General features: G+C 38.0%; 1 protein-coding gene across 5 annotated transcripts in view; it reads right to left on the bottom strand.

The window, feature by feature from the left end:
* The window catches only part of UTRN (utrophin), a 382484-nt gene that overhangs the window by 214434 nt on the left and 143641 nt on the right, over positions 1–24409 (bottom strand). For all 5 annotated transcript variants that reach the window (XM_040599527.1, XM_040599526.1, XM_040599529.1 and 2 more), the window contains 10 exons: positions 20836–20986; positions 19298–19473; positions 18033–18168; positions 15725–15874; positions 14435–14519; positions 12633–12838; positions 11411–11528; positions 9259–9464; positions 8155–8309; positions 2104–2293 (listed from right to left, as the gene is read on the bottom strand). In XM_040599527.1, the coding sequence (XP_040455461.1) occupies positions 2104–2293; positions 8155–8309; positions 9259–9464; positions 11411–11528; positions 12633–12838; positions 14435–14519; positions 15725–15874; positions 18033–18168; positions 19298–19473; positions 20836–20986 (1573 nt within the window). The remainder of the gene's footprint in view (positions 1–2103; positions 2294–8154; positions 8310–9258; positions 9465–11410; positions 11529–12632; positions 12839–14434; positions 14520–15724; positions 15875–18032; positions 18169–19297; positions 19474–20835; positions 20987–24409) is intronic.

The raw sequence follows: 24409 nt of genomic DNA, 5'->3' as shown, positions 1-24409 counted from the left end.
CAGATATTAAGCTTAAAAACTTGCAAGGGAGTGGGCTTGATTTTTTTTTAAGGTACAGCAACAGGTTAGAGCTTCATTTTGTTTTCGAAAGTTCATTTCAACAAATATCTGAAAACAGATGTGACGAGTTTTGGAGGGTTTGCCAGTGTCATGATATGAACGTCTCCCGTTATAGTTAAAGCAAGACTGAAAGATGGCAGGGAACAAAGTACATTTTGGAAGCCATTATGCTATGACAGTCTTTGACATACTCAACTTCCTTTGGTAGCTGAAAAAGCTCACAATATTATGTAAAGTCATGGGCAAGTTCAGTGATTATGCTTCATATGCACAGTGTGTAGAAGCATACAGTCACAGAAAAGATTGAGAATATCAGGTAACAGGATGCTGGATAAGCTCAAGCCAGGACAATGGGCATGGTCAGAGCCAATCATAGACCTTCTCCACACAGCAGGCAGTCTTGCACAGCAGTTTCTCCCCTCACACAGCACAACCCCGGCAATTTTAACCAGACTGTAGCACAATGAAGGAGGGAAAACAGTCTTCCATTGCCAAGGTGCTTTGCAGCCAACAAGCAAATTATGAAATAACAGCTTTATCTTGGTGTGAATGACTACATGGAATGCAAGGTAATGCAGAAATAAGTCTACACACAGCACTGCCTCATGTTGTTAGCTGCCTGTGGCCCTGATTTAGCTCTTCCATCTCCACTTGACTGGGGGGGGGACTACCATAGAAAGTATATTACTACACTTCTAGGTGTTGCAGTTCCAGGCTAGTCTCAGCATTTCACAGAGAGTCACATCTCCACAGAGGAGTTACTTGACTGACCAGAATCATGTAAATATTGGTGAGCGACAACAGACACAAGCTTCCACAATACATTGCTGTCTTCCTCACGACCACAGTGAGCAGCTTGCAATCAGATACTTTCAAGTCTTTTTTCATTTAAATTCAATGTAGATATGTTCAGGTTAACAGCACTACCAAAAATAGCACTTTTCATTATAAGCTGTTCAAAACCCATGAACTTCGACCACAGATGACATTATTCCAAACCCAGAGTGCAGGATTTAATAACTGATCTAAGCTGCCCAGTTCTGCGCATATCAAAATAACTGTGCTAAATGACACAATTTAATTGAAGGAAAATATATATTGAAACATTCAGGAGAAAGAAGACACATGAACAGCGTTCACATCAGATAAACAGTACGAAAGAATTTCATATATTATAGAAACACAAAATCCTTTTAGCCAGTGATATTCAACCTCTTGCTACCACAGACTCAAAGACAGTATTTTTTAAAAGAGCTATCAGGTCTCCACACCCTTTCCTCCTGTTTTCCCTCAATACACTGTACCCTTAATGGAGGCTAAACCCAGTTTCTCTCTCTCCCTCCTACCTCCCCAAAGGAGATCTATAGCGTGTACAAAGGCAGGAACAGCCAGACCATGTGATATTCAGCTAGGCCATGCTTCTTAGACAGGGAGAAGGGATCTCCCTTCCAGATTTGAGAGAAGCAAGTGTGTCTATTAAAAAAAAGACTGTAAATGGTGTCAGTTAGTCTTCTCAGTTATATCTCAGGTTTCCAGCCTGTGGCCTGTCCAGGAAGGAAGGCCAGCTGGGGAGCTGCTGGGCAGCAGGAGAGGGAGAAGAGTGATCCAAGCGTGACAACCTCTTAGATTGCTGGAAAAGCAGGAGGAAGGTGGCAGACAGGGATAGGAAACAGTGCAGCCCAGGAGGTCCTTACTTGGAAGGAAGTAGATTACATTGGTTGGCTGGACAATCGCACAATATGACTGAGTTTTAAAAAGTATACACTTCCTGAATACAGTCACCCTCCAAGGTTTAATATGCTTGCTGAATACAGTCACCCTCCAAAGACATTTAAGAGCCCTCAATGCCACAGATGTCCACAAGATATGTAGTTCAAACCTTAGGAAGAAAAATCTGCTTCCTTCACACACCTGACTTCTAAAACACTGTTTTTGAAACACCTTCCAATAGGCTGCAGGTTTCCTCACTCTAGCAGATCACCTTCTTTTATATTTGCCATTGAGAAAAAACATGAACCGCAGCAGTATTATTTAGTTTCTCACCTGCATCTGCTTTCTGAGTTCCCGTACGCAGGCACTGTCCTGAGCAGTGTTCTCACGCTGGGATGCATCTGCTAGAACATTAACTGTTGTCTCTGCCTCTTGAAGCCACTTGAGAAAGCTCTCCAGATCCTTGTGTGAGGTCTGTACTGTCTTCAGCTCGGTCTCCAAGAAATTCTGCCTATCAACAGCTCTGAAAACAAGCCAAATGTCAGAATATACCCTCATAACATACAGCATTACATACATCATAATGAAACTACTAAAGGAAAAGCTGGAAGTTATCCCTACTAAGAAATTATATATCTGTCACAGCTTGGTTTATCATTGTTTTTATCACTGTTTCTCTGGTGGTTATATCTATAGAACAGGTCTTCTGAACCGGTTATATATGTCACAGCCTCTTCTAAAGAGTCATGTTGAAGAAACTAAGTTCTTAATTAAAAACTTGGTTTTTTCTTTTTGAGTATTACCATCATGGACTTATGCTGTCCCAAATGGTAAAGTGTTATGCCCATAAGCGAAAAGCCTGAGTACTTCTTATTGACAAAAATCATACGGAGTAGAAGCACTGAGAGTTTGGGGTATTTTTTTCTCTTTTACAGTGAGCAGTAACATTTCCCTTAATCTGTAAGAGTTAAGTCTTGAGGGATGCAAAGTCAAATATGTAGTTCTCTCAGCTAAAAACCAAGACTTTTGACATTGTCACTCAGACAAACAGAATAATACACTGCCATCATAACAGTCAAGCCATGCTCAACATGCTTAAATTAAAAAAAAAAAAAGAAGGAAAAAAGAAAAGACCAGAAGAATATAGCTCAAATTTTCCAATCAATCCAAAAGATCTCTAGTTGGTACAAACACAAATTTTTTTGTTTGTAAGAAGATTTTTAAAAATGTAAGGAACTCATTTAAAACTTTTAGATTATATTGTTGGTAAGCAACTTCAAAATATTTCCTAGGGAAAAAAAGAAGATCACATTATAATTCTGCATAATAGAACTACTGCCTTGTCATTAAAATGAAACTTAGATGGGAAATTGTTATAGTCAACAATTTTAAAAGCTCTGATTAACAATGTTAAATAGAGCACAACAAGCTAAATTTCATCCATTTGAAGATGTTATTCTCCAGTATTCTTTTTCCCAAAATCAGGACAAAAGAAAGAAACAAGCTGTCCCACACTAGTACACTATATAGAAATCCCTAACAGAGCTACTGTCCAGAATGTTGCTGCTAAATAAGTAGGAAGTTCAATTTTATTGTCGCATCAAGCATTAACAATATTGGAAGATTTCAGGTGTAAAGTGATATTTAATTTCAAGTATTTGAAATTATGAAGCATTTGATATTTTCACATGAATTGAACAAGTTTCTCCAGACAGGCCCAGATTTCTGTGTCTTCTACCTCCTCCTGTTCTGCTTAGGCTTTCTTTCCTCCTTGCCGGTGGCAACAGCACTACTCAGCAATATTAGGGAATTTTGATTAGAATCATAAATTTCAAAAGTAGTTAAAATATTCTTTTTGAAAAAGAGGTTGCAGTTCTTCAGTACCGTTAATGATTTGAAAAAGCAGGCATTCTGGTTTACTATCACATCAGAGAAGACAGATGCAAGAAAAAGCTGTTTTCCTTCAAGGGCAGCAAGAAAAGTCTCATGCAACCCCAAATCTACCAGAATTACTTTCCTAAGTATTAGCATAACCAACTGAATTTTATAGAGACTACTTGCAAAAAGATAATGTTGTGACCTCCACTTCAGGAGCTTAGGTCTTATGTCACTTGTTAATAATTGTTTATCCAAAATAAGACTGTATGAATTATTTCTGACTTCATGCTTGTCTGAGGTTTGGCTAGTGGTAAATAACTAGCAGGGCAGGAAGCCTTCATTCTTTCTTCTCACTTGAAGCTCTGGAACACTTCACCCACTCGAGAAAAAATAACAAATAGCATGACAGGGATTACAAACGGTTTGATAGATATTGCCTAGAGAAGATAACAAGCACCAGCTCAAGAATTAGAGCACACCAAGGAACAGCAAGAAAAATGTAAAATAAAAGCAGTTACGAGCTCTGACTTCAAAACCCCTTCCCTCTGCGGGGATCTTCTTCCCTAGCAGGGGGTTAAGGCCAAAGGTGGAAGAACAGGAGTGACAACAGGAAGAACACACTGGTAATAAAGGTGACCTCCAAAGAAAAAGAAAAGCCCCAAAGGATGAAACACTAAGTGACCTAGATCTCTAAGTCTAAGTACTGATGTACTAGATGGGAATTGAGGCAACTTGAACTTTGTAGCTAATAACATTCATTGAAAAATGTTGCCTTCAGCCTAAAGTTTTAATTTCTCAAACTTTCTGCTTCATTGAAAGCAAAGAATGAAATCCTATTACAGTCCCACTGCTGTCAAGATATTTGAATTTAAGCTGAAATTCAATCCTTTCACTAAATATGTATTCCAGTAGCATAAATTAACAGATTTACAACTAATGTTCTGAGATTACACAGATGCTTTTAAAGAGGACCTGTATAGCAGTAGCAAGCAACACTTTTACAGAACAGAAGCAAATACTTCACATTTGTGGCCTTTACTGAAAGGAAATGAAAACAGAAAGCGATGGAGAATTCCATATTGCTGATTAATAAGTATCCCATCCTATAAAAAGACAACTCAGATTTTCAAATACAATTCTAATACAATTAAAACAGCCTCAAGAGACAGAGGGTCCTTCTAGGATGGAAGAATTAAATACAAGGAGAACCTAGAGAATCCTTTACAAATCCAGCTAACTTCACTTAACACAGTGAAAGCGGAGTAGGTCTAAGCAGATTCTATTAGCAAAGACACGTCAGAAAAAGAAAATAGTAACTCTAATAAGTCTTCATGATACTGTTTCATGTTCCTGTTCCACCCAATTATTTTTTCAGATTTAAACTAAAAAATGTGTAATGCATACAAATGTGATCAAAACAAAGTCAGAAAGTAACACCAAGACAGTACAGACAACTATAATCCATTACTGAGGCAGCAAAAAACCACACAGAATTACTACACTTTCACCCTAAAGTATAAAAATAGAACATAAATAGCCACTGGGCAAAGTATGCAGTTGACAATGTCAAGCTGGGGAGTTTCAATCTCTTAATGCCAAGAGTTTTAAAATAAGCTCCTTCAACTTTACATGCCATGGCTACAGTCTTCCTGGTAATGTTCTTGTGCTAGTCAGGACTCTGAATCTCCCAGGTGATATTACTAAGGTCCTCTTGCACAACCTCCGAGCACGGGAACAAACTGGTATTTTAAAGCATTATGCTGTAAGTACAGATCTGCACTTATAGAAGCCGTAGGGCCACGTGTGTGCTCCACGTACAACCGCTGCATGTCCTGAGATCCGCCACATGAAGCAAGCCTAGTCACTCAAAACTCACAACTATTTCTAGTTATTGCATTTAAAGCAAGTATAAAAACCCTCACTCCCTTGAAAAGGTGTTTTCACTGCACATTCTCCCCTTTTAATTCTGCTCTGCTGCTCCATGGGGTTGTGTTGAGCAGCTCCACACTCTGCCTACCCACTGGCTCAGAGTTCTCCTTTACATTCTGTCCCTAGTTAAAAAACAAAAGCAGAGAGTCATCTTCCTAAGGCTGCACGCTGCAAAAACAGTCGCCTCAATGATAATCGAGGAGTTTCAGTTATACACAACACAACACAATTGCTTATTATTCCAGACTTCAAGCAGATTCAAAAATAATTAGAGGCTTCCAGGCAGGGGCTCTTCTTTCTGGTCACCTGCTCTAAGTGCTGGGCAATTTTATGCCGGTTCTAGCCAAAACACCGCAGAGTTTGAATGTGAATGAGCCTACTACAGAGCTATAGTCTACTGCTACTACCAATCCAACAGGGAGCTGTTTCCTCTCACCCTCTAACTGCATCTTCATTGCCAGATGTCATGATGACATTCAGATGAAGTTAGTGGTATTTTTTGGAAAAATTATTAGTTTGGTTTGAGGAAAGAAAGTACGATCTGATGGTGAAAATGCTGCAGTTCCTAAACTTAATGCAAATGAATGGTCAGGAAGGGCCATTTTAGGAGATAACCTCATCACTATGACCTAGTTCAGAAAAAGCAATAAGCCAAGGAAGTCTTGTCATACACCAAAGCCTTTCCCACAATCTACTGGAAGTTTTCTGAACCATGAAAAGAAGTTGTTCATATCACATAGAATAATTATGAAATGGTTTACCTACTTGAAAAATCCTTTCTCTCAAAACATTTAAAGATTACCAAGTTTTTATTCTCTCTCAAATGATCACATGGAACGAACCGTACAAAATTTTGCCTATGGTGTAACTCATCTCTCAATGGACATCACCAAGAAACGCTGCTGCATCAAAAGCACAAAATGACAGAAGTACCATTTTCCTCCAAAGAGGGATAAGAAGACATCCTACTCTGCTTCCTTCATTACCTACTTCTTGAAAGCAGCACTGAGGAAGATGACTTGGGGATGTCAGTGGATGAAAAGTTCAACATGACCCAGCAGCATGCACTTGCAGCCCAGAAAGCCAACCATACCTTGGGCTACATGAGTAGGTTGAGGGAGGCAATTCTCCTCCTCTGCCCTCGTGAGACCCCACCTGCAGTACTGCATTCAACTCTGGGGACCCCAGCGTAAGAAGCACATGGACCTGTTGGAGCGAGTCCAGAGGAGGGACACAAAGATGGTCAGAGGGATGGGGCACCTCCGCTATGAAGACAGGCTGGGAGAGTTGGGGTTGTTCTGCCTGGAGAAGAGAAGGCTCCGGGGACACCTTACGGCACCCTGCCAGCAGCTAAAGGGGGCCTACAGAAAGACTAGAGGGGGACTGATAGGATGGGGAGTAACAGTTTTAATCTGAAAGAGGGTAGATTTAGATTAGATAAAGGGAAGAAATTCTTTACTGTGAGGGTAATGAGGCACTGGAACAGACTGTCCAGAGAAGTTGCGGTCACCCCATTCCTGGAAGTGCTCAAAGCAAAGTTGGATGGGGCTAATGTAAGAGTGTTCCAGCCCATGACAGGGAGGGTGGAACCAGGTGGTTTTTAAAGGTGCCTTCCAACCCAAACCATTCTCTGATTCTTTGAAGTTCTCCTCCTCTCACTCCCTAGGACATAACATCAGCTTCAGAGGCTTTATTACCTAGGATTTTTATTTCCTTCACTGACATCTCATTACAAAAGCAGTTGCCCTTTACGTGCACATATATGCACGCACACATACAGACTTTGGTTGCTTGTCATCTCCCCCACTCCCAAATACACAGGATCAATTTTCTCTTCTGCCCCTCTAACCACCAAACACACCATTTAAGCTGCTGGCACTGAGTCAGACACTACTGTAAATTTTAATTGTCTATCAAATACTAAAAAGTATTTCTGCATAGATTAGACTACCTTGCAGGGAAAAAAATATTATGCATAGGGAAATACCATATTTTCATTAAGATCTATTTTCAAATATGTCTTATAGAGGATGACAAGAAAGAACTGAGCTTCAAGTCTTTGTTCCTATAACTCAAGTATCTTCTAGATGGGAGTGCTAGAAGCATCACACTCCAGAACCCAAAGCACAGCCCCATTGAGGGAAAGCTTCCATTAGATGAAAGACCATAATGAATTAATGCACTGGAAGACCAAGCCGAATACTTACAGCCTTATGAAAAGGAGACAGAGCAACAAACTACAAAAATACGTAAAGCATACCAGCATTAAGGAACAAGAGAGGAACTGTTCAAAGACGCTTAGAGAATAACAGCCACAGGCAAACTGAAGACCAAACATAAGTACTTTTTTTTTTCCCCTTTAATAAAATGCCACATAAACAGGAAGTCATACAGAAGCCTCCCATGAACTGTGGGAATTTCAATCATCAAAACTCAAAACAGCTTCACTGTAATTTACTTATTACGCACAGTAGCCCTAAACACTGTAGTAAAGCAGAGACTTCAGTTCACATGTATACATAGGATACAAGTTTAAGACAGAAACAGTTTAAATATAGAGTGAAACCTTTTAATTACCTTTGGTTCAGATTAACCCAACAAGTGTTCATTTGGTCAGTGGTTTCCTTCACCCTCCTTGTATCATCATCACGATACTCTCGAAGAAGTTTATTAGAAAGATCATTGAATGCAGCTACCGTGATGTCACCTCTATGTAAATCCTGTACCAACAACTAAAAAGTAAATCCAGAGTGAGATATCAGAATAAAAATCAGACTATGCTTAATATTACGCATTTTAACATATTATAAAGCCCTCCTTTTTCCCCTGCTCATGTAGAGAAAGACAATGAAAAGCTCAAAACTGTACTAAAATAGCTATGGATCAGCAAGGAATTCTTACAGTCACACTCCTTGCTTCTTTCCATACCCAGCTGCACCCCTAAATTGTCCCTTCATGAATATATGTGTATATATATATACACACACACTTTTGTTTTAAACTCTAGTATAGTCTTGTTCTAAATACGATACTGATAAGAGCCCTTTCATTGCTGATTTGCCTCTTTAGTTCTCATCCTGTGCCATCTACAACCTGCCCTTTTTCTGACAGCCACCAAGACAAAGAACATCAGCCTTACTTATTTATCACAGCAAGTTTGCTGCAATATGAAAAGCAGTGAAGACTGCATGGAATTCGGGGCGGGGAGGGGGGGCGCGGGGGGGGGCATGGGGAAGTCTTCAATACACCTAGCACCCATCAGAAGTCAAATTCAGGATAATTTTAAATAACTTGTTCCATTTCTAGATTTACTAAAATACTGTTAATAGGTTCCTATGAAGTAATACATGCTACATTCTGTGGCTGTACGATTAAACTTTTCTTCGCCTGAGGTTCGAGCTTTTTGTGTACCATTTATTTGATGCTGCACTGTACTCAATTCAACTACACTTAAAAAGGACACACACGCACACATGCCCCCTGTTTCCCTCTCAGAAAGTGATTCTTAGCAAGTCTGATATATTAAAAAACAGAGACAATTTAGAATATATCATGCCCAAAAAGAGACGGAATTGCCAAATAAGTCCTACAACTAAATTGTATATTGCACATCAGTTGAATCCAGTAGCATTACATAGACTGAGGAATCAGGTACGGAAAAAAAATTGTAGATTGTCTTACTTTGTTGTCTGAAATCTGTTTGGTGAGCATCTCTTTTGGGGCCTGCAGGAGCATACGCAGACGGATCTCACACTGCTCCATGAGGCGCTCCATTTCTTGCCTCTGCTCATCCCACTGCATGCTGTCTGTCAGCATGTACTTCAGCTGCTGCTGTCGCACCTCCACACCATGCTGGGTGTTGTCCCACTGGTTCTTCACCTTCTCCACTATGGAGGACAATACAGAATATGAAAAACCCAAGGGAAACAAACAAGTAGCCATAACTACCACTTAATTCTTAGAACATGAAGCAATAACATAATTCATTCTCAAATAAAGTAGTTCCCATATTCAGTATTTTAGTTCCTCATGTAGTTTACACATTCACACAAGCAAATGAAAAATGCAAGTGTTTGGCTATCTCTTAAGTGGATCAGTATACAGGTGACAATTTTTATTTCTGGAATATTTCAAAGGCATTATTTTACATTTTAAGTACACATGTGGGAGGCACAGCTGCACTGAAGAGATATGCCAGCAGCAGGGCTCCAAGGAGCACAATTTTAGGGTGACTGCTATACCAGCAAGTCATCTTTATGCATCTGCAATATAATAAATTATATATATACATATATATATATATATATAATGTATAAATAATGAATAAATAAATAAATACTGTTTAGATCTGGATAGTTTATACAAAGTGGCCTAAGCTTTCCAGACCACTATGTGTTTGAAGACAGTCTACTGGCACCTGCACTACAAATTTGGCCAACGTAGAAACACTCCAGTAACAACCTACTTTGGCACTTTCATTCCACCAGGGGTTTCTATAGGCTTATGTAGATTACACAGCAGAACAGAGAAGTTATTGATCACACTGCATTTCCTTCAAGTATACTGTTCCTCTCTCAATGACTAGAGTTACATTAGATGATCAATAAACAGGCTTTAACCTTTAATAAACAAAGGGTGAAAAAGACATGACCAGAGCCTAGGACAAAAAACAATGTGTCAGGGAAAGCCGTAAGTCTGCCTTGGGAAATAAATTAATAGCATCATACCTTTTCCTTAACGCTTGCAGACCATAAAAAAAAGCACATTACTTGATAGTCTATAGAATTAGGACCAGGTTTCCCTATTACCTGTCACGACAGTTATTAGGAACACATTGTATAACTAGAACTAAAGAGTAAAAAATCAAGCGTAAAAAAAAAGCAAGCCAAACAAAAATACTAAGCTGGATTTCTTGAGTAAATATGTATTCCAAGCAGCAACAGGTAGGCAGTATGTAACAGATCATATATATATATATACACACACATATACACATATATATATATATATATGTATTTTACCAGTAAGCATTCAATTTTATTAGAAAACTAACACAGTTTATATTTAGGTCCCTTCAATCTTCCATGAAGTAAAAATGCCGAAGATTGTGCTTGAGCTATGATCACTTAAATGAACTTTACCCTTTGCAATCTTGTTTTTTTAAAAAATGTTTTACAATTATATAAAGCCATTATGCTTGATCTGCTTGAAAAGATCTCTTAACTTTAATAAATTCAGCAATATTGTTTAGATTCACAAAGCTCTCAGGTCTGTGGCTGCAAGTGCACTTGTCAGAGTTACTGTATTACTGGTGGACAAACTCAACACTCTGAAATACAGATTCACCAATTTCAACCCACAGGCAACTTTCAGATTATTTTTTAGGCATCACATAAGTCATAGAACTTTGAAGAAAGCTTCAGTAACTCAACAGAAAATAATAATGGGGTTTTATTAAAAAAAACCATGTTATTATATTAGATAAAGAGTATGTTCCTTTTTATCAATAAATAAGAAATTCTCATCCCTGGGTCTGTGGCCACCATGTAACTCAAATTATGTAACTCAAATTCTTCAAAAGATACTTTGAAATCCCAACAAAACCATCTACCTTTGTACTTGAAAATATGGGCAGTCAAGAAAACAAGTGACAGTTCTTGTCCCAGGAATTTTCATTAGACTGTTAGACTGAAAGCCACTTAACTGCTAAATTTTCAGTTTCAAGGAAGGCAACTTCAGCTAGGCTCAAAATCAAGACTTTAAGAAAAAGATATGAAGATTTTTTACTGCCATGGGAGCGTTGCATTTGCAAACACAGACTGCAGAAACTTACATTTTTCTGTGATCACTGTCCTAATGTCTGAACTGGAAGTTTTATTTTTCAAATTCTGAGCCAATGTAAAAACAGAATCAAGCTGAGGATGTCGCTGGTCCAAATCTGCCTTTGTTATCTGTTGAGAATTAGAGTATCATTTTTAAGTCCAAAAATCATTTAGTTAACATCATGTGTAATATTTGTAGATAAAACATATATGTGTCACCACAAGTAGATGGCTGTTCCCATCGTTATTGTAACCCTTGAACTGTCACATTATTACAGTACTGCTTTAAAAGCAAAAATATTCTGAATTACAGTTACTGAAAATCCAGAGATTAACCTGTACAAACTACACAGTTACTACAGTCATTGCACAATATTTTCCCATATCTGTTTTTCACTCTCTCATAACTTATTTTTCTCTTACCAAGCTCTGATCATTTATATATAGGTGTGGGGAGAGGCTGTGAGAGAAGAAAAAGAACAGGGAAGAACAATCTGACCATATATTGTATAAAAATGTAGTTGTTTCACTATGGTAATATACCAGAAGCCCATATTACAAGTATTGTACAGTTAAAAGAAAGTGTTTCCAAAGTTACTGTACATCACATTACTCTCTCAAATTCCAGATGATGGTAGACACACTTGTTTAGCCTGCAGCTTTTGCTCTACAGTTGCTCATGTTCATTGATATCAAGTCACATAACATGAACCTTAATGGCAGCATACATCTCACAAATACCACCTTTAGTCATTGCTCAATACAGCCTGAGCTATCAACAGAAACATTTACATCAATGTTACAACTTTCAATCATTTTAGCATGTCTCTGGAAATCAGTGTAGTCTAACTACAACACAAAAAAACTCGTTAGAAACCACTAAAGAGTGCATCATAAAGGTCACCCTCCAAGCAAACATGAAGCTACTCCAAAGTCTGCAGCATAATCTATCTATACATTCCCCAAAAGATGTCATTTTCAGAAGGCATTCTCTATATGCTTTGTTTAAAACAAACTGCAGTGCCTAGCTCACACAGGGACACTGGAATTAACAGGAAATAGTAAAGGGGTGAGGAGTATAATAATGACAGCACTTAAAGTGTAATTTTCAAGTTTATAGTCAGTTTCTTTTTCTTTTTTTTTTTTAAACACATGTAATTTCTTTACTGACTGCACAAGCTATTAAAGCATGAGCCAATTTTCCAATCCACTAGCTTTCAAAAAAACACATACTTTCATTCGTGCGATAGTCCGATTGATCTCTTCCGCATTTCCCACGGTGACTATGTTTGACTTGAGCATCTGGTCAATCAATACCAACCAGTCACCCAGCTCAGTTGTAGTTTTATCCAGATCAGCAGGTGCAGAAAGTTCTAAAGCCTGCTGAGTCTGAACAGGAATTTCCAATGAGGAAGATACTAGCACCACCTTTTGGACACCTGAAAGAGAGTTTGGGGCTTTTGTTAGACAAAAAAAAGTCATGCCCACATGTGCAACTGTGGGAATTAGAGGGGAGGTTAGTAATTCCTTTAAATATGCAACAGCATCTACAGAGCAAGCACAGCAAAATTTGTATTTGAGACACTTTAACCCCTAGAAACTAACTAAACTGGCGTTTCTTTTGCCTTTTTTTTTTTTAAGGTGATTAATTATTTAATTGCATTCCAAAGACTCACCCAAATGATTCAGCCAAAATACAAAACAAACAAGAAGAAAACTTTCAAAGGCAAAATGACATTAAATATAATGGAGTGAGGCTAAACACTGACAGAGAAGAGAATTGACACTTACTAACCATAACAAACAATCCTTTCATTTAAGATAAATGTCTAAAGTTGTATTCCTCACTTTTGTATTATGTGGCAGAAAGGTTTTTCCCACACTGGCTTGAAATCCACTTAAGCACAAGCAGGTTGAGCTACGGCAATAGATGCTTCATGGACTTGGCAACATACAACTGCCTTAAGGGAGATGCCCACCAGTTTAGCTCCATCCTTTCTATCTTTTCAAATCTGACACTGCAAAGAAGTGAGGAATGAGCTGAACAGTAAGGATTTGCTCCAGGAGCTATGTTTGGTTGTGCTCTAGTTCCATGAAAACAAGCTAAAATCAAGTTAAATCAAGTTGGAGCATGAATATTACACACTTGCTTCAAGCAATGAAATACAGGAGCTTTAATTAAACACCCTCTAGGAAAAGAAAACAAGCTGAATTAAGGTTTTGAAAGGCTTAAACAGAAGCTGGTTTTCCTCCTTAAATTTTGTTTATTGCTGCTAAATTAAAAAAAAAAAAATGGAGTTAATTTACTGAAGTTAAGCTTCAAATTCTTTTCAGGCAAGGGATGTCTTTTTTATTTAGTTTTCTAACAGACTTAGGCATCTTGTTTACACTCTGTATATGCTGATCTGCCTCCAACAAATTGAAAAGACTGTCAGTTTCAGGGTCCAATACAAGACCATATCATATTTAGACAGCTTCCCCTATAAGATTCAGGAAGGTAAGTGTCTAGCAGATAAGAAAGACCTGTCTGCATCCCTTCTGAGCTGAAAGATGCAGAATGGCCTTTATTTACAGGACTGCAGAGAGTCTGCATGCAGGAGAATACTTCACACATAATTAGCTGTAGAGAAAGCTTCTAGTGGATCTTAATTACTAAAAGGCATGACCACAAGGCGCAAATCCATAGGAATCCAGGCTGTCACAAACACAGCTGTTTTGGTTTTTATTCTGTATGGTACATTGGCTCCTGATGAAGAGGGTAAAGTTTTACTAAAACAGTCCCCCATTTCAGAGCTCTTAGGGGAACACCAAAGGGCTCTCCCAACCTTGAACTGTAGAGTGACTTTTTCCCTAACCAAACGCTCCCTTCCTCTCCCACAGTGACATGAAGTTAGCCCCAAGTACAGCAGTAGACAATGTTTCCTCATTTCCATTGTCTAAGTTCATAGGGAAGGTTTTCCTTTTCGGATTATTTTTGACTACCAAAAGGACTAAACTCAATACAATTAAGCACAACAGTAGGTTTGATCACTCACCAGAAGGCTTTGCCTGTGTAACAAGATGAGACTGCCCAACAAATGCCTCTAATTCTCTCACTCTGTCAGGCACTTCTCTGAACACCTACAGCCAACAGAGAGGGATAAAAACAGTAAGAGTACCTATATTAACAGCAGAAAAGTCATCACTTATTGGAAGACAAAATATTCTATACAATACTTGCTCCAACAGCACACCTCCGATATATTTCAATATTGGTATCATCATATTTGTATATCATCAATATTGGTATATCATATATTTCAATAAGGTATCATTTAAAAACAATAAAAATTATGCCAAAAGGTATTCAGAGTATTATTTCAATCCATTCCAGTGTCTTACCTCAGTCTTGGAAAGAAATAAATGAACTGTTGTAGACAGGTTGTTTACACGATTTTTTACTACCTAAGCATCAAAATTATGACTCATTATTTGAGTACACTTTGAAGGAAAGATGATACAAAGCTTGATATGTGGTCAGTGACAGGGAAGTGGAGCAATAGAGACAATTTAAAAAGCAAGAATATTACCATTAAACTCCATCGTAGTAAAGGCAAGTTTGCCCACTTTCCTTTTTTAAGTTTTTAAAAGGCAGCAATGGAAATGTAATACACAAAGTGAGGGAGGGGGAATCCCCATTTTCAGGGCTAAGTAAAAACACATCTTTATTTCTTTCCCTGAACTATCAAAAGCCCCTTTCCCAATGAACTCTTACCTCCCTGATCTATAACATAGTCCCAAACAATTCTATTCCTTTTTCACTTAGGCCTCCAGGCTTTGCTTGAAAAAAAACTGGTTTTATTCCAGCCAGAAAGTTCTTTTCTTCTCACATACTTGCCATTGAGAATGAACAGTTGAATTTCTAATTTACAGCAGTTATACTCAAAAAGAATCCCAGACACACTTGGCAAGATTTTCTCACTAAACCCTACCACAGTTTCATTTGATTTCCTCTTAACTGCTGCAAATATTCAACTTTCCTATACAGCAAAGATTTATTGTGACTCTCTCAATTTCAAATTAATACATTACCGTTGCCCTCAAGTAAGTGAAATATTTTTGTCCCAGCTGTTTAAAAGAAAGCCAATACAAACAAAAATAAAATTAAAAAAAAATGTCCACCAGTGTTTTAATGTAGACGTGGACTGGGGCACGTTTCCTGCCCATGCCTGCATGGCTTCCAAGAGATTTTATATAAGTCACAGATACATGGAAAGGAAAACAACCATTCCAAGTACACTGCTGTATTTTCAACTTCAGGTACCCAATGCTGAAGAAATGCACACCTTGTTCCACCTCACATTGAGGGACCGCAGGCAATCAGAAAGTTTGTCTTTTTCCTGAAGATCAACATTTTTATCCAAAAGCACTTCACGTTCAGTTCTGTTCAGCCATTCCAGTTTGTCTCCCTGTACTTCCATCTCTTCACTTAAGACCTAAAAGGGGCAGAAGAGTTTTAGGCAGAAGCAAAATGCATACATGCTTAAGCCAGTAAAGAGGAGGGCGAGGAGAAGCTTTCCTTTAACTCCAATATTTAGAAAACTTTCCTGGAAATTTGTAACAGAAAACCTTCTATTTTGGTTTCTATGTTCTGTCAAGAACGGATTAAAACATTTATTCAAATATCAACATTTGTTGCTAACTGGAAAAAAACACAAAACTGCAAATAGCCAAGATACCTATACAGCCTCACATCATGCACACCGATTCTCATCTCACAAGATGCTTCTGTTTGATCAACTCTGGATGTGTCATTTGTATCCAAAAGGCAACATTCAAAGAATCAAAACTGTTGCCTGCATTCGTTTAAAAAAAAAATATTTGCATTATACAAGTACACAGTCAATCACTACAAAGTACTTTATTCTTAAGGAAGTGTACTCTAAATGTATTTAAAAACTAAACATAACCTTACAACTTCATTTTGATCAACCTCCCACAGCCTTCTTTCTCGTTAAATAATGAAGTACAGGTCAGATCCTGGGAAAAGAAAAAGCTTATGCTTGGATTCCCACTGACTTTAAATCAACTGTGCTATTATTTGCCTATAGACCACAAGGCACTGTGGAGTAGGAATCACAAATTCTGTCTTTGAAGTACTAGAATTAAAAGAAAATTACAACAGCAAGTACACATCGCATTTATCCATCCCAATATTTACACTAATCTCTGTTACTCCAGTATTATGGAGGTATGCATAGTAAAGTGACAGGAACACAGGCCTGGAAGGGAGATCACTGAACAGAATACCCTGCTACAATAAGCATTGTACCAAACAGAGCCCATCCTAAATTTTCAATGGTCTACCTTAAAAGCATTATTTTTTTAAAACCCATTACATCCTTTTTAATTGGAGGCTGCTCCAGAAGCTCTGTTTAGAAACATTCTTCCCATTCCCAGCCTGTATTTATTCCTAGCTGATCAGTTAGCTTCTGTTATTCCCTCTTCCCTTTAATAATAGCTCATCTTCCCTATACTTCCTTATCTCATCATCCTTTCCCTTCTCATTGTTCTTTGATGAGACAAAACAAGGCAAGCTCTGAGTTTCTTTGCAGACAAGAAGTTCTCCATCCTCCTGAACAGCCCAGCAGTCTTACTCAGTACCTGTTCTATTGCAAACTCACCTTTCCTTGATATACTTAACCACAATTTAACATGTTCATGTTTTCATAGGGCTAAATTGGTACTTAATTCTCCAACAGTATTTTTCTAGCAAATTCTTCTCTTTCCCGCCTTATTCTAGTTCTACCTTTTACTTCAGGCATCTATACTAAAGGTAGACGACAAGAAAAGTTAAACTTTCATGATAATCAAGACTACAAATACTCAACTGACACAAGTCAATTAGGCAAACACAACTGCAACTACTTTACATCATGTATACACATTTGTTGGAAGTTCAAGCCTTTCCACCTGATTTGGTCTAACAAAGGTTGTTGGTTTTGGTTTTCTAAAAATTACTGATTTTTTTTTTTAAAATGAGTAAGCAGATTTGTTGGATTGACGATTCCTTCCATTCTTTTAGGATTCCAAAAACATTCTCTTTCACACATCCTACAAACTACAGATATTTTGATGTCAAAGCCAGCCACAGAATAAACAGAAATAATACACACATACATAAGCACCCAACTTAACTGAAATGACCAAAACCCTTATCATTTAAAAACCAGGGTAAATAACATCTTACACACGTAACAAAGTGTTAAAGCTGCCCAATAACTGGGACAATGGCACTGACTTACCATTTTAAGCTTATCAGCTTTTTGCTAAAGTTTTGACAATTATAAAGTTGACTGGGGGACACCACCTCCAGTGAAATATCACTTACTAAATTTTATCAGTAGTACATATATTTCTCACTTTCCAATACATAGCCACCTACTTCTGGCTAGGTGACATAGTTATCAATTCAACCCGAATTCATTATGGGATGCATCTTTCCTGTGTAAGTAATCTCACAAAACTGTCCCACACAACCATAATATTCCTTTGGCTAATTACAATGTGACAACTCCCCTCCACAAAAGTCATGTCCTGATGCTTTGCAGAAGACATACATGTGTATACACTACACACACTAATCAGTCTTGCCTGTAATTCTTGCAGGTTTTCTTCATGGTCAAAGGTATATCTTGTGTCCAGAGCATTTTCTGTATTTTCCAACCAGCAACGCAGCTCATCAAGCTTCTTTCTGTACTCTATCAGCTGCTGATTCTCTCCTTTTAGTCTTAGAAAGGAAAACAAAAAACTCACATAGATTTCTGCAATGAACACAGCACATCAGTCCTACATTACTTCTGATGCAACAGTCACATGTTTTTCAGTGGTTGGAGCATTTTAAAGGAGTCATTTTGGTATTCAAAGGATTTATCCTCATAATTAATTTGCAAGTATGTTGCCATTCAATACTACCTCCTTAAAATAGATAAATTTCTGTTCCAACGTCATAAAATCGACTTCTAACAGTCTGCAGAAAACATTAAACGTAATTGACAGTAATGACAACACCTTCAGGCCCAACCATTATAAGCCACTACAAGGTCACTGTTTGTAAGTATTAGAAATGTCTCTAAACCCTCAAAGGGAAAATTCCCTATATCACACAAAGCTTTAACAGAACTTCTCAAACTAAACCAAAAGAAATCTTACTACGTTTCTAAACGTGTCAGGAGATGTTAAAAACATATAAATGGCCTCCAGAATTAACACTTTTTTCCAGGTATTGATTCTTATACAATTCTTTAGCAGTAAGAACAGAGGGGAGACCTTATATTCCCAGACATGCTGAAAAGTCACGTATCTATCTCAGAACACTTTGATCTTCCAAAGTAAATTCAATGCTACTTCAAAATGGGGTTTCATTTTTTTCAGAAAATATCTAGTCAGATGGATTAAATGGCTGCAAACACAGACCTAATCATCTTATTTTATAGTATTGTGGAAATTCAAGAACAATACAAGTGTTTCAGTTAATGTGTCTTGGACAATGCAAAAACAGAAATCAAGGTAATGTACTTACAGTTCAGCTTCAGCCAGAGAAAGTAGCTGAGTATTCCTTCCTAAAAAAAGTCTGGCATAGCAATGAAATTGTTTTTAAAACAAAGGGAAACCATAAGAAAAGAAGTTTTGTGATTGTCATTTGGTGGGTTGTATAAAACACAGACTCAGTAAGCAACTAGTTGCAGGTGCATTTATGAGAAATTGGTTCTAGAAGACAGTTCAAAACACAGAGGTCTGAATGTCAGGGAAATTCAGATTAATGACAGCGTGCAATAGAACCTCTCCCAGAGTCTTCTAAGTAAGACTCTCCTCATCGGATCTGGTCAGACATCCAAATTTCTGATTAATTTTATTACCTCTGTTGTCTATCCATAACCTCCACGGTAATTGCTTTCCAGCGTCTATTCAATCCCGCCAGCTTCTCCTGTAGGAAACTCCCGTCTGTAGCAGACAGTTTCTGTATGATCCCTTCCCCAGTTTTGTTCAGTGCTGAAACACTGGTCTGATGGCTGCTGACTCCCTCTTCAAGTTCCTGTCAGTAATATAAAAGCCATACAGAATTTTATTACTGACCTACAGTGACTTTGATCTGTGGCTCATAATATGCAGGATGAATCCTGGGTGCTATTATTTTGCTGAAACAGGCACTTAAAGACATCTTCCTTAAAAATTGGATGCCGTTGGTTTAAGTTATTAGGAGTCTGTTGTGCAATCTAGTTCAATTTTCTAATGAGTGTCATAAAAAGATAATGACACAGAATAGGCTGCTGAATGCTACTTAGGATCACAAGGCTTCATTTAAACCATCAGTGTTAAGAGTCCACACTCATGTTTGATTCCTTTCCTCTTAATGTACAGCAGCTTTTAGTAGTGCTAACAGATTGTATGACTTTTTTTAACCAGTTCTTTTCATAACCTATGCCCCTAATTATTTCTGTAACTTCACAATATTTTAGCTAGGATTATTATGGTTGTGCTGCCGTGGTCCCCAGACATCTCAGAAAATCCATGAAACTAAAGAATTCAGAAGGTGTCAGGATCAAACCTTCAAATATCCTTAACCACTACAAAAACCTTAGGTTTTTAGTAAAAATTCTTTGCAGCTAGATCAGGAAATCTCAAGAAAGAGAACGCAAATGCCCTAGGAGAAAACTCCCACCAGCAACAAAGATAAAATAAAAACTGTATTTTGTAGGCAGAACTTACATTTCTTTTGCAACACACACCTAATTCTTGGATAACCATTACTCCCAAAAGGGAAGAAAAAATAAATATCTGATCCTTAGTTATGTTTTCTTTTCCTTATTTAAAGGAAGTAAAATAGTTCAGCTAAACAGAAAAGCCTGCTCTTTCATAATGATGAGCTAGAAAGACATAAGGGAATTAAATTCCAGAACTGAAGTCTAAAACAATCAAACCCAAGCCATCTCTAACGGGAATATTCTCTTTTTCTAGATTGCTTATACAAGGCAAGATCATGCAAAGTCAATAGTTTCAAGAAATATTTTGCTAAGTTATAACTGACTATTCTTGGGGTCCATTTTTCTTATGATGAGTGAAATAACATACTGAACTTCTTAACTGATTAATGTATTTTTAAAGCTGTAACAAAACTTATACAACAACAAAAAGTATGCCATATTTGAATTATCAAGTTAGCTCACATCCATCCACACAAAAGTCATTACAAAACCCCATACTATAAGCAGTTGAGCTCTTCCCCAAGAATCATTTTAAACTGCAACCGAAAAAGAAATTTTAAGAGTTACCACTTTTTATAGTGTAATTTTGCACAGCCTAACTTCAGATCTATATATCTATAGAGAAAACCAGAACTTTGGAAGAAAGATCTAGGCTTTCGGGCTTGCTTGCTTTCTGTACAAATCACACATACCTGCTGATGCAGCCCAGCTGTTTGCAAGTCCAGGCTGCCATCCGGACCACGGGCATCTGCCAGCAGCACTTCAGCTTCCGTCACCCAGTGGGAGAGGTCATTGAGATCACAGTGGAACTGCCTCCACGCCTCAATCGCTCTATCAAAGCAACTGTTTGAAAGCAAAGCATTGAAAAATTACCCAAACCACTTCAGTGAAAAGGCCACAACTCCTGCTCTGGTGAGCAGAAATTTGCCTTGACAAACAGAAAGGCTAGCACGCTGCCTGGTTAACCAAGACCCAGTACTGAAGGCTTCCTGACACAGTAGCAACGGGTAAAAGCCAACAGCACAGCCTGGCATTAACTTCCAGCTGAAGGCAGAAGGGGCACTCCTAAGCAAACTTTTCTTTCTATCGCTCGCATTGAAGATTGATTAGCTGCATCAAATTGGTCTGCATAACCCTTTTTCTCTTTATGATAAAACAGTTCAGATATCAGACATGTGGAACATGAACCAGGATTAATTGCTCAGATTATTTTTTTTATTCATAAACTATAGGGTCCTGGTGCCTGGAATTTAATAAGTGAAGGTGATTTTGACTATATAGAACTGACTGTATTACCAGTGGGGCTGCATAAGTAAGTCTTATCCAATTTAATCACACAATAATTTACCAGGCATTTCATTATCATCATCTTTGCAGCCTCAAATTAATGTGTAGCTTAACTTGAAGGACAACGTTTTCTAGCATGGAAGAGGCTCCATTATCACAGCCAAAAGGCTGCTTTTACCTAAAATGAGACTTTTACTATGTTAACAAACCAACAAAAACAGCCCATGAACATTAAACAAGGAATCCATGTCAGAAAGGCGGAGAGAAAGTGGCTTGCTTTCTATTTGTTGATTGCAAACTTTATGTTAACATTATAAAGCAAATAGTACAGATACCTCAAAGGACACAGGACTTACGAAAAACAACATGGAACACCAACAGACTGGATAGTATCCTGGCCCAACCTAATAAAAACAGTAGTCTTCAAAGACATAGGAGGTCAGGTCTCCTGCTAATAAAAAGACACCCTAACGTCACAGAGAAAAACTTCATAGAATCATAGAATTTGGGTTGGAATGGACTTTAAAGATCATCTAGTTCTCCTTGAGTGTGACCATCCAGCCAATAGCTTATCCACCAAGTGGTCCGTCCGTCAAACCCATGTCTCTCCAGTTTAGGGACAAGGATGTCATGTGGGACAGTGTGCTCTGCACAAGTCCAGGCAGATGATGTCAGCTGCTGCTCCCTTATCCACCATTGCTGCGACCCCATCTTAGAAGGCCACCTGATTTGTCAGGCACAATTTGTCCTTAGTGAAGCCATGCTGGCTGTCACTAATCACCTCCTTATTTTCCATGGGCCTTAGCCTAGTTTCCAGGAGGATCTGCTCCACCATCTTGCTGGGCACAGAGGTGAGACTGGCCTGCAGTTTCCCAGGTCTTCCTTTTTCCCTTCTTACAAATGGGAATACAAAGATCTCATCTGCAGCCCATTATTTTTGCCTTAATTCCAACAGCAGACATTCCAGCATTACTGCATATATACAGAGGCAATATGAAATGAGCAGCATTAACAACAAAGACATCTGAAACCAAACTTTAAAAGAGCTACCATTGCATCAATTTTCTTCACTAATTAAATTCAACAGCCCCTAAGTTCCTAGTGGGATTATTTTCATCAAAATTATATCCCATTTTTAGCAAGACATCCATATTTCTTGGCACATACTGGGCTTTTTTATTATTATTCTTCATGTGGACCAATTCCAATAAAGAAGGAAGCCTTAAAAATCTCTACTTAAAGTTTTCTGACTTTACCTCCTAGCTCCACCGTTTCAGTTTCCTGCACACATCTCAATTCACTAGCCCAACCTGTAGACTGACCCCAGATCTCAATCTCCTTTTATTTCTGAGGTACATTTCAGTCTAACTGAACACACCGTCTCATGATAGTATCTCATTCCACATTTAATGAGAAGAGATAGCCTAAGCACTTAAAATAGTTTAGAAGAATATTTTATTGGCTCCTTTCAAAATGAAAGTTTTTGAGGGAGTTTTGAACACATGACCTTTTCAGAATCCAGAATTTTTAAACTTTAGAAGAGAACACTTTGAGATACAAAGCTTTAACTCCTGCCATTTCCGTTGTGAGCCTACAGTTCCATCAGTATTTTGAGCAACCAGACAAAGTCTGACTCTGATTTTGAGCCAGACGCACATGCTGCTGTTTCCCTACAGCCCTACAAAAGTAATGAAGTCCTGTCCTACAGCAACCAAGGCTTGGCTACTCCTTGCCTCCTCCACAGGAATACACTTGCTTCCAAACCACTCGTCATTCCCAAGTCATCAACACCTTTAGCACTGGGGGAAAGTCCATGGCAGAAGGAGCAAAACTAGTGAATCAGCATAGTTACAAACAGCTCAACAAAGCATTAAGCCCCCACAGGCACACAGACATTTTACTTCACACATATGTTCAGATCAAACTGAAGTCAACTGGACTTAGTTAAACACTTAGAAGCTTTGCTAAATACAGTTTAATCCAACTTGAGCTTGGCTACATCAGAGCTTTTTTCAAAGGTTCAGCTACTTAACTGACACTATAACAAAATCGCTACTACCTCTGAAAACTAAATCAATCTTTTGCCACAAAATTCAGATGCTGTTTCTCCTAGTTCTGTCAAAGTCTCCACCCACTCCAGAAATAGAAAAAAGCCAAAGATTAACAAGGACATAAGAGTCTTCTAGCCTTCTTGCTTATTATTAGGGCAACACTAGGAAAAGCAAGAATAAGCTTGATTAAAAAACTTTCTTAGTAACAGAAAGGATATAAAAATACTAATGCCGGAAGACAGCATTTTAATATTGATACTAACATTGTCTTCATTAATCAAAGTATATGCTTCTGTTAAAATTGCAGCACTTGATATATTCAGGAAGCTACATACCATTTAGCTTAAATTGCTAGTCCAGTAGTCCCTTTTGTATGGAAATCATGCCCAGTACTGTTCTTATTAAGATGCACAGCCTTACAAACTTTTTGAAGCACAGTATTAATTTGTATTCAGTGAACCAACTGAGGAGGTAATCTGTTGCATTTTGCCAGCTAATCATAAATAGTGAACTTATTCTTTGATACGCTTATCTTTTTCAATCGGAAGACGAGGTTTCTGGTTAACCCTGGCTACCTAATGAAATCAAATTTAAGTAGTAAATGAAATTGTGCTCATACTTACAAAAAGATAGTATTAGTTAAAGCATTTCAATTCAGTTACAGGGGGAAAAAGGCAGAACTAAAACATCATAGCATACATAGCAAACATCATACCTATGAAGACAACAAAATAGCTGCAGGCATATAAATATAGATAAGCACCAGATTCTGGAACATTTGTCTCCAAATACAGCAGGTGAGAACAGGCAGCCAGCAAGAGAAAGTGGTATCTAGCTGGCACCACTATTTGTTTTCAAATGAAAAAACAGTGAAACAACAGTGCCTGCTGAGTTATAAGAAACCTTGATGCTTCACTGTTCCGATGGC

Source organism: Falco naumanni, chromosome 6 (assembly GCF_017639655.2).
Source record: "Falco naumanni isolate bFalNau1 chromosome 6, bFalNau1.pat, whole genome shotgun sequence".
Lineage (NCBI taxonomy): Eukaryota > Metazoa > Chordata > Aves > Falconiformes > Falconidae > Falco > Falco naumanni.
This window is presented reverse-complemented; position numbering and strand designations above follow the sequence as displayed.